General features: G+C 39.3%; 1 protein-coding gene and 1 long non-coding RNA gene across 4 annotated transcripts in view; one reads left to right on the top strand and one right to left on the bottom strand.

Moving 5' to 3' along the window:
* Positions 1–4,348: 4,348 nt before the first annotated feature.
* The window catches only part of LOC124143327 (high affinity cAMP-specific 3',5'-cyclic phosphodiesterase 7A-like), a 94,873-nt gene continuing 88,610 nt past the window's right edge, over positions 4,349–10,611 (bottom strand). For all 3 annotated transcript variants that reach the window (XM_048400282.1, XM_048400284.1, XM_048400285.1), the window contains exons 12-14: positions 9,701–9,797; positions 8,303–8,383; positions 4,349–6,496 (exon numbers count right to left, since the gene is read on the bottom strand). In XM_048400282.1, the coding sequence (XP_048256239.1) occupies positions 5,445–6,496; positions 8,303–8,383; positions 9,701–9,797 (1,230 nt within the window). In that variant the 3' untranslated portion in view covers positions 4,349–5,444. The remainder of the gene's footprint in view (positions 6,497–8,302; positions 8,384–9,700; positions 9,798–10,611) is intronic.
* On the top strand, positions 7,789–8,003 carry LOC125382113. The gene is made up of 2 exons (XR_007222326.1): positions 7,789–7,854; positions 7,926–8,003. It is a non-coding gene; the product is annotated as an uncharacterized LOC125382113 (long non-coding RNA).

The raw sequence follows: 10,611 nt of genomic DNA, 5'->3' as shown, positions 1-10,611 counted from the left end.
CTAAATGTACTTCAATGAACTTTCTGAATATATTTAACAAACAATTACCAAAATTATCATTTACATCACAGATTTATTCAGATGGAATCCTGCATTTATAAGAAGAAACATACATCACCCACAGAAGTTATGAATGAATCAACTGTGAGGTTGTTTCCACTGGACGAGAACTGATGATTACTGGTACTGCTTATGAAACAACACCCTTCTACTACTACTTCAGAAAGTGTTCTACCAGTACTGTTTATATAAATTTTACATTATTACAACAGTAGCAAGAGAGTCAGTTCCACCGCTGGTCAGCAAGCTTGAATTCATCCAATTTTATAAATGAGAGGCACACATTTCTGTTACCCCAATTCTTTTGAAAATCAAGCCAGGTGAATAGTTCGAACCAAGTAATTGAAAAGATTGACCAAACTATGAACTTTTAACTACTACATTTGAACTCAAAAAGAATTCATTTTGGTAATAAACAAAACCAAAGCATGACCTACTTCATATTTTTTAAATAAAACTATTGACATGTTGAGAATGTTATTAAAATAATTACACTGAAAACATTGTCAACACCAGAAAGAATTTTGCAGATTTAAGACATGATGATATTATGCTATAAATGCAATAAATTCTAAAACTCTCATTCATATCTTTTGTTACTCAACAATAAATAAATATAAAAAATAAAACTATATACCATTTTTACAGCTTGATTACTCAATTCTGCTTATTCAGATAGAAAATAATTATTTATGTTAATTTTAACCCTATTCTTTGAAACAGTTCACTGAAATACATGCTCCCCAAGTGAAATGAATACAAAAAGCACCTCGTTGGAAAGTATGTCATGCAGATACTGTCCATGACAACAGGATACTCAGAGCTACAGAGACTGGGCAGCTGTCAACAAGAATCAGTCAAAATGCTTTATTTTTGAAACATTTCTACTGAAATATGACATCATCATCTATATGACCTACCAGTATTCACAAGCAACAAAACGGGTGGAGCATGAGGCCATCAACTCATGTCTTTTGAAATATAACATATAGACCTGAGTACCGTTGTACAAAACAACCTTAGCGCTAAGACTGTCGTAAGTCTATGTTAAGGTATCAGAGTTACGATCACCTTCGCACTAATATGATGATGATGATGATGATGATGATGATGTTTGTTGTTTAACGCCACACAATATTCCAGCAATATGACGGCGGTTTGTAAATAATCTAGTCTGGACCAGACAATCCAGTGATTGACATCATGAGCATCGATCCACGTAATTGGGATACTAGCACTAAAATCGCTTTGTACAACGGCACCCTCATTTTCAACATGACTGTGTTACTGTGTAGTCCACACAACCAAAGCACTAAACTTTGTCTTCCATCACATGCCCTTGTTGGATAAACAAGTCCATGACATGGAATTCAATTCCGTGTCAACACGACCCGCAGTACCCATAAGATCCCTACATTATAGCATTACAACATTTGTGAGAGTTTTGATTGCTGTAGCACTAAGATCATACTTATCACCAATCTCATTAAAATCAGATCTTAGTTCTCGCTACCGCTAAACAAAGATCTGAGGACATCCCATTACGGGTCATGTCAGACTGACCTTAGGCAAACTTTGATCGACCAATGGAATGACCAATCAGAAGGCAGCTTTCTCGTGCTTTATGGCACTAATTTCAAATTGGCGACAACATATTTGGACAAATTCTCGATTACAAATTTGAAACCTGAACAAAAGAACATTCTGGAATGGCTAATAGATGGTCTCGATTGTATGGATTCAGTCATTAAACCCGTATCTATCGTTCGGAATATCCCGTGTTAATATTTTCGAGGTTGTATGATTAGAAATCACATTCCGACTGTCACTTTCATGATCTGGTTAGTGACGCTCTGATTGGTTGGATGAAAGGTCGTTCTGACGTGTCTGACGTGTCTTTGTTTAGCGGTAGCGAGAACTAAGGTCTGATTTTAATGAGATTGACTTATCACTTGTTTAAAAGAATTAACAAATTCTTCTTTTTTTCAACAAAAGAATATTGTTATTTGGAGCATGACCATCTGACAGCTTAATACAAAATTTATCAATAACTGTATCCTTGTGTACTGTTTTTTCAAGCCCTTAAGAAGAATGTCTGATTACGTGATAACTAATCCCAATACACTAAAATTAGATCTGTTATTTCTGTCAGCACTTTGATGGTCAAATAACCCCTTGCTTCACAAAATAAACAAGTGAGTGAGTGAGTTGCTTAAACGCCGCTTTTAAGATTATTCCAGTTGTATCAATGTGGGATGAAAGCCCGAAATGATCCAGGTCTCAGACGTTTACCACTTCGGTAAAACCCACAAGCACAGGTATGGTGCTGACAAACCTAGAAACATAATCGAGGTGAACCGGGATTCGAACTCACGATCATCTGGTTTCTGGTGGGCCCAAAGGACAACTCTGCACAGCAAATTTTGGCACGACTGGGCCTCCCAAGCCCCCAAAATATAAAATTAAGTAATGATTTAATCATGGCCTTGATAAATATGATTATCATCAGATTCCATACAAACAAGTCATTCCAGACAGTAACAAAGTTTCCACACCACAGGACAATATCGTCATAAAGTACTCCTGGGTACATATGGACTGGATTACTGGTCATCTTATCCCCCAGAGTATCATAGAACAACATGGAATACATCTGATGGCTGACGAGGATGGGCATACTGGAATTAATAAATAAATAACATACTGGTTCAAATAAGCATTGACAATTTTACAGGTCTACAAATACACTATTTGCATAGTTCAATACAATTTTTTTACTTAGGTACAAGTTTCAAATGACAACACAGAAAAGCAAAATTTCATATCCTGCATACACTCATTGTTCATCAACTGAACATAAAACACATATGATCAAGGGAATTTATTCAGAGTAAATATTTCACCAGACTTGCCCAAAAAACTGAGTCAATGCTCATAGCCGTTTCAGTTACAGGTGATAATTTTTAATTCGATAAAAAACGATCACATAATATGAAATCAACCCTCAGGTGAATTTCTAAATGTTTCACCAGACTTGCCCCCAAAACTGAGTCAGTGATCATTTTAGGTCATTGTCATAATTTTCTTCTTTATTTTTATAAAAAAAACAATACAATAATATACAATTAACCCTTAGAGGACATGTCTCATGGAAATTTGTGATATCAATTAACATGCATATCATGATAGAAGTTTATAGATTTTATTTCTTAAGACATTAAAAATCACACGTGACCAAAATTAGCTTCCCTCGTAAGAATGTGTTATGCATATACTAAAACACTTTAGAAAAGCAACACTAACAGTAAATAAATATCTAAAAGGAATCATGATCCTGTTTAAAGCATTTTCCTGTCTTAACACTCATCATCCACCATTAAGAACACGTCTTAACCATAGCTGTCACGTTGTCACGATAACCACTTCCAACGCTAAGGAATAACATGTATGGTTTCGACAAACCTCAGTTGAATGCTAATTGAGACTTTGAGCAAAACAACTGACCAAAAAAATGACTTTTGCATGAGCAGCACCATTTTTCAGCATGAAACTAATAAATAAATTATGTCAACAGAATTAATTTAGGTATTCTTCAAATATAAGTAAAATCCAGTCATTTCTTATTGCGATGTAGCTATGCCTAAAAATCTATATTATTTTTTAACTTCGTCTGTAGGACTTTCTACACTGTTCTACAATGTTTGAAGCTGAAGCCGAGAATCTCCCTGGGATCACTGACATACCATACTTGCTGTAATAAGCGCCCTGGGCACTAAGAAAATGACTAAATGTTTAATATGATGTTGGAAAAGAGGAGTGGAGAACAAACACTGTTCACTCGGCGATTCCGTCAACCAGGGTTTTACACGACACACAAATGAGGAGAATGGACTCAGAAAGAATATATACTGCGTCCCAAGTAGAGCTGGGACAGGAAACTCAGGTACTCGGGTCAGGTGGGTCCTGAGTAGGATCCGGGTACCCACAGGACTACCCGGACCCATGGTTAGTCACGTGATATATTGTTTAAAAGTTACAGGTCACAAATGTTCACATTTTTTTCGACTTATTCATGCATTCCCTCTGACTAATATATTTTTTAACTTCAGTCATGCATGACCAGATAAATTTACAGTGTACCTAAATACTTTTTGCAGGGCTCTTCTCAAGCAATTCCTTATCGGCATGTTGTACCAGTCTCTTGGGACCTACAGCGGGTACCAGGGTCGGGTCAGGTAATAGGGGGTTGGGTACCCGGGCAGTACATTTGGAGTCGTCCCAGCCCTAATATTCATTGTACCTACACCGTATAAAGAGCAATTATGGGTGTCTGTTATTTCATCCATCAATCATGACCTCTGTCCACATGATCACTGATTCATTCCAAGCTCTAAAGAAATAACCTAAACGTACAGTACACTACACCATTTCATTACTTTACAGGACCCTCATATTGCCTGAAAGACCCTTTAAATTAATTATTGGGGTCCCCTGGACCCTCTCCTTTGCAAGTCATGGTAAAACCCTGGTAAACAAGGCCACACATCATCACTTATCATTATACTTAATATTTCAGTGAAAAGATGGAAAGAAATTAATCTGCAACCTATAGTGTTCTATGAATAAACCTCATTACTCTAGCTGTTTCAAGTGGCAGTCATTATTTCGAGGCAACAATAACGTTATTCTGGTCAGTGTCACGGTAAATAACAGCCAATCAGCTCCCACACACTTTCACCGAAATAAATTGAACCTTACTGATAAAAAAGTTATTTTTTAGGAAAGTGAAAGTGTAGTGAAAATTGAGCACACAATTTCATCAAAATAACCCCAACAATATTCAGCAATAAACGATTACGAAGATCACTTGCAGGGAGGTCTAGGTGGGTAAGGGCTGCTCTACTTATTAAAGTGGGTACTTAAACGGCAAACATGCTACCACATGAACACAAATACATATGAAGGGTGTTCCAGTATATCATGACTCCAAGGTGTCTGGACTTTGGTATACCAGACTGGCATTAATAGTTCAGATAATATAACGTTGGTACTGGCACATCGCTGCAGCTACCTGACGAGGTTTAGAACTGAACAGCAGTATTCATACATATTCTTTATCCATTTGCATTGCTTGACCTGAATTGTTGAGACGGTATGTGTTTATGCAAAAAAATATCCAATAATGATGAAAGACAAAACCTTCATCTTCATATGGGCTAATAAAAGCACTCCTAACAACATCATACACAGATTCATTGACGGATGTGTTGTAAAAAAGACGGTTTATACAATGAGAGTGGTACGGTTATTTTCATCAAGATCACTGACAACCATAATGGTGCAAAACTGACAAACAGATGAGAAACAACATGGAAATGTTTGACTTAATGAGGTCGGCCCGGGGCAGCCTCGCGCTGGTGCTCTGAAAGACATATAGGTGGATTGTCAGCACTCACATCGCAGTTGTCTCCCCTTGGTTCATTCTCCTTTTGAGCAAGAAATGAAATGTTTGTTTGGAGTTTCATTCCTGGAATACCCTTACTGATTATCTTAGCCTTTGGCGATATTGTCGGCCAGCTCGATGCAAGACCAACATTTGGAAGGTTTTTGTCATTTTTTAGTGTGTCTGAGCGCATTCTCAAATCATCCCTATCGAGTGGGCGGTTCGACTGGAATGTAATATCCGACAAGGAATTGATTGTTCGTTGGGAAGAGGTAAATTTTGTTATACTCCCTCTCTGCAGCACCAAAGTTTGATTTTTCAATGGCACAAAGTTCAAGTATTCTAACCCACTAGCTAGTCTACTAGCTTCAATGCTCGGACTCAGATTTGAGATTTTCGGCCGAGACATGAGTGCTTCCATGGAAAGACTCCGAACTTCCTTCACAATAGCCGGGGAAACAGTAATATCTGATGAGGTAGATTTGAAAAGTGTTGTCGTCGGCAGACTCTGTCGTCGGAGGAGGGGAATCTTAGGTCCGCTGTCTCTCCGCATTCCCAAATAGAAATTGAGATCCCTTCGAATGAACACAGGTGGCATGCTGTGTCTCCTGCTTCCAGGAGCAATGACAACATTAACATCCTCCGACACCGGCGACAGACTCCGCCCACTCTCGCTCATCTGCTCCGAGTCATAGTGGTAAGCGAGGTTGATGTCGTTCTCCACGACATCATTTTCCTCGCTGCATACATCCTCTTCCACCTCCTCCTCATCTTCATCTTCGTCGTCGTCACTCTGCTCCTGGTCATCATTCGACTGTTCATTCTTCGAGGAAGAACTGTCGGACTCTTGAACCTGAAGAGCTTCCTCGTCAATAATCTTCTTCCATTGGATCTTGTTCCTGGCTATATTGTTCAGCATCTTGCGACTTAAATCGGATGGCATGAAGCGGTACCACTCCATAAACAGGGGAGTGGCCACAAACTCCATGAAACCTGTAACCATGTGAAATTAATATCAGTCAAGTGATTATATTTGTTTCGGACAGGACAATCAATGGGGAATAAATGAGATTGGTTTGATGCTGCTTTCATGTACAGTAAACTACGTTTATAACATACACATTTATAACAAACTGACCGATATAACAAACCTATTTTTTAATCCCAGCCATTTGTTGTATACATACTGTATATATGCTCATAACAAACCATGGTTATTAAGAACTACAATTAGTGGTCCCTTTAAGTTCGTTATAACTGTAGTTTACTGTTTTTCATGTACAGTAAACTATGTTTATAACGAACTGACCCATATGACAAACCTATTTTTTAGTCCCAGCCATTTGTTGTATATATGCTGTATATATGCTTATAACAAACCATGGTTATTAAGAACTACAATTAGTGGTCCCTTTAAGTTCGTTATAACTGTAGTTTACTGTTTTTCATGTACAGTAAACTATGTTTATAACGAACTGACCCATATGACAAACCTATTTTTTAGTCCCAGCCATTTGTTGTATATATGCTGTATATATGCTTATAACAAACCATGGTTATTAAGAACTACAATTAGTGGTCCCTTTAAGTTCGTTATAACTTTTTTCATGTACAGTAAACTATGTTATGTTTGAAAATTTGTTTATCTCATCTTAAGTGATGAAAGAACCACTCAATGATAGCAGCCTGTCACTCAGTGTAAGCCTGTATAGAAAAGTACACCTAATATTTTGAATTGTCTTTCAGTGTCATCTCAAAAGGTTGATGTCAGCAATTGATAGCAGTGAGTTGACAATATACCATCTACTTTGGCCATGGATCCAAATCGGACCTGATAGTTTTGTGCCACACTCAGCAATATCCAGCTGTAAGGCAGAGGCCTGTAAATAATCATGTCTGGACCAGACAATAAAGTGATTCATGTCATGATTTGTTTTGTCATGAGCATCAATCCATGCAATTGGGATACGATGATGGCAAGCCTGACCACCCGATCCCGTTAGTCGCCTCTTACGACAAGCATGGGTTGCTGAAGGCTTCTTCTACCCGGATCTTCACCGGTCGATTGATGTCATGGGCAGTGATCCACACTGCAAGGATACACGGACATGAAACCAACAAAGTCAGTGAGCCTGACCACCCGATCCAGCGAGTCCCCTCTTACAACAAGCATGGGTTGCAGGGCGCCAGTTCTAACCTAGGATCGCCCACACAGATCTCCATGCATGTCCTAATTTGGTTATCTCCCAAAACCCCTACATCCCATTTCCCCTACAACCCAGTTCCCCTACAATTAGTTAAAACAACACGCGGCATTTACCTGTCTGGCATTATGAACTCATCTAAAGGAGGTGAGGTGAAATTGGGTTTAACGTCGCGTCCAAGATTATTGCACTTATATAGCGACGTGTATCTAAAGGAGAGATTAAGGTCTGGAGTAGAGGTAGTAGAAATGAAAGGGGTAGAGCTTTATGGGATAAGGGGACTTAAAGGAAAGCTTTAAAAAAAAGAATTATTGTAAGTGTAATGAAAGATGCCTGTATGATGAGAAGATCCTGAAGTCTGCAAGAAGAGCAGCTGGCCTACCCCTACTCCCCAAGAACAAGATCCCATTTGAGATGAAATTTATTATAATGTATTATGAATTTCTCAATCTATTCGTGTTTCTTGGGTTGTTCCATTGTATGAAATAGGTAACAGACTAGGGATTAGCAGTGCCATGGACCGTGAACTTTGTTGTCTTAAGCTGATGGGGAAATGGGATGTAGGGGTTTTGGGAGGTTACCCCTAATTTATTACCTGCTTGTATTTTGGCCACGGTATTAGCCTTCCTGTTGCATAATGGAGTTATGGGGATGTGTAGAGCTTTCTCTGTGTCTCCTGCAAGTACAAGCAAAAGTGCAAGCAAAAACATAACAAATTCAATCTCTTGAAAGAATAAACAGAGAATAACCACCAAGCTGACACAAAATTACAGATATCTATCCCATGAATGGCGTAAGCCTCAATCAATATCCAAGGGACCAAAAGCATGTTGCCACGAGGGGCAGATAATCTGTATTTCAAAGTTTCAATAGGTTATGTTATATATCTATCATTTTCATAAAGTTGAGCTGAAGTGAAATGGGATTTTACATCAAGTTCAAGATTATTGCACTAACATAGCGGTGAGTTTGCTTTTTGTTTTACGTCACACTCAGCAATATTCAAGTAATAAGACGGCGGTATGTAAATTATCGAGTCTGGACCAGAATGACATGATGAGCATCAATCCACGCAATTGGGATACGATGACATGCTTCAAATCAGCGATTCTGAACCCCCCGACCCTGTATGGGTTGCTGAAAACCAATTTTACCCCAGATCTTCATGTGACTATATAGCAATGAGTATGCACTTGTGTGTGGCTGCTTGTACTAGTCTGGACTTATGCCGGTTTTATAGTGCTAACCCACTGAGATACCATGTCGCAGTTTAGCATGTATACCCAAATCCGACAGAGCATAATGACTTCGAGCCAACCAGTCCATGATGAGCCCCCTAATGTTGAGCGCCAGGGTTACAACAAATACCATCTATTAACATCTTTTGGTATGATGTGGCTGGGGGATTGGGGGATTGATCCACAACACCACAGAGGTGGTCATCTTAAGAGAGGAAATGAAGAAAAACGCATTTGCCATGATGGTCTCTGTGAGTGAGTGAGTGAGTATGGTTTTACGCCGCTTTTAGCAATATTCCAGCAATATCAAGGCGGGGGACACCAGAAATAGGCTTCACACATTGTACCCATGTCGGGAATCGAACCCGGGTCTTCGGCGTGACAAGCGAACGCTTTAACCACTAGGCTACCGGACCGCCCCGATGGTCTCTGTGACTTATCTTAGAGAAACAAGGTGGACAACTATCTCCAGCACAATACCAACACTCCCAATTTAGGTGTAAATTTAGTAAATTCATGTCAGCTTCTTCGTCTTGACCAGACAAACCAAGAGTTCACTGCATGTGGAATGACCAATGCATCGTTTGGGTTCATTAGCACACAACCTGCCAACAAATACTGTATTTATGAGTTCCCAATTTCTGTCAAGCACAGGGAACTGGGCACATTGTTCTCTCAAGTATGACACAGACTGGGGACACTAGCATTTGGAGTGTAGCAACTTGATGAAGCAGCAGAACGTGGAAGATCCTAACCTTGATTAAAGAACTCCTCCACCACCTTCTCACTCCACACTTTGCTGAGGGACCACATCCGACACGGGTTGCAGATGTCGGCACACTTTAGGGCAATCTGGAATCAAGGACAAAATATGTACACCTTTTACTTTCCAATAACAAATGCTTATGAATTGACATACAGTGAAATGGGGTTTAATGGTGCCTCCAAGATTATTGCACTTATATAGCAATGTGCCTGCACATGTCTGTTTGTACTAGTCTGGACTAATGCCTATTTCACAGTGCTAGCCCACTGAGATACCATGCCGCAGTTTAACATGAATACCCCACTGAGTATACAGTATATACTGACACACTGACTCGAAGCACTTATATAGTGCTTCGTTTTAGTCCCTTAATGCTGAGCGCCAGGCAGGGTAACGACAAGTACCATCTTTAAACATCTTTTGGTGTGACGCGGCCGGGATTCGAACCCCAGGCCTTCTCCAGGCGGACGCCCTACCACTAGGCCACGGAGGTCGTTTGAATTGACATAAAATATTTGTTCGCCTATATGGAGGTATCAACGTAAAAACTGATGTGCAAAAACACCATAAACACAAAAACATACTGAAGTCATGTTTATAAATAAATATGTCATCAATAATTTCACAGACAATTTATTTTAATCATAAACACAGACAAAAGTGTGATTGGCTGGTTTGTTGTTAAACGCCACACTCAGCAATATTTCAGCAGTCTGTAAATAATTGAGTCTAGACCAGACAATCCAGTGATTGATATCATGAGCATTGATCCACACACTTAGGATTGATGGCATGCATCAATCATGTCAGCGAGCCTGACCACCTGATCCCATTAGTCGCCTCTTACGACAAGCATAGTTGCCAATTACGGCAAGCATGGGTTGCTGAAGTCCTATTCTA

This window comes from Haliotis rufescens, unplaced genomic scaffold, assembly GCF_023055435.1.
Source record: "Haliotis rufescens isolate VD_foot unplaced genomic scaffold, xgHalRufe1.0.p SCAF_2, whole genome shotgun sequence".
Classification (NCBI taxonomy): domain Eukaryota; kingdom Metazoa; phylum Mollusca; class Gastropoda; order Lepetellida; family Haliotidae; genus Haliotis; species Haliotis rufescens.
Note: the sequence above shows the minus strand (reverse complement) of the source record. Positions and strands in the feature narration are given on the sequence as shown.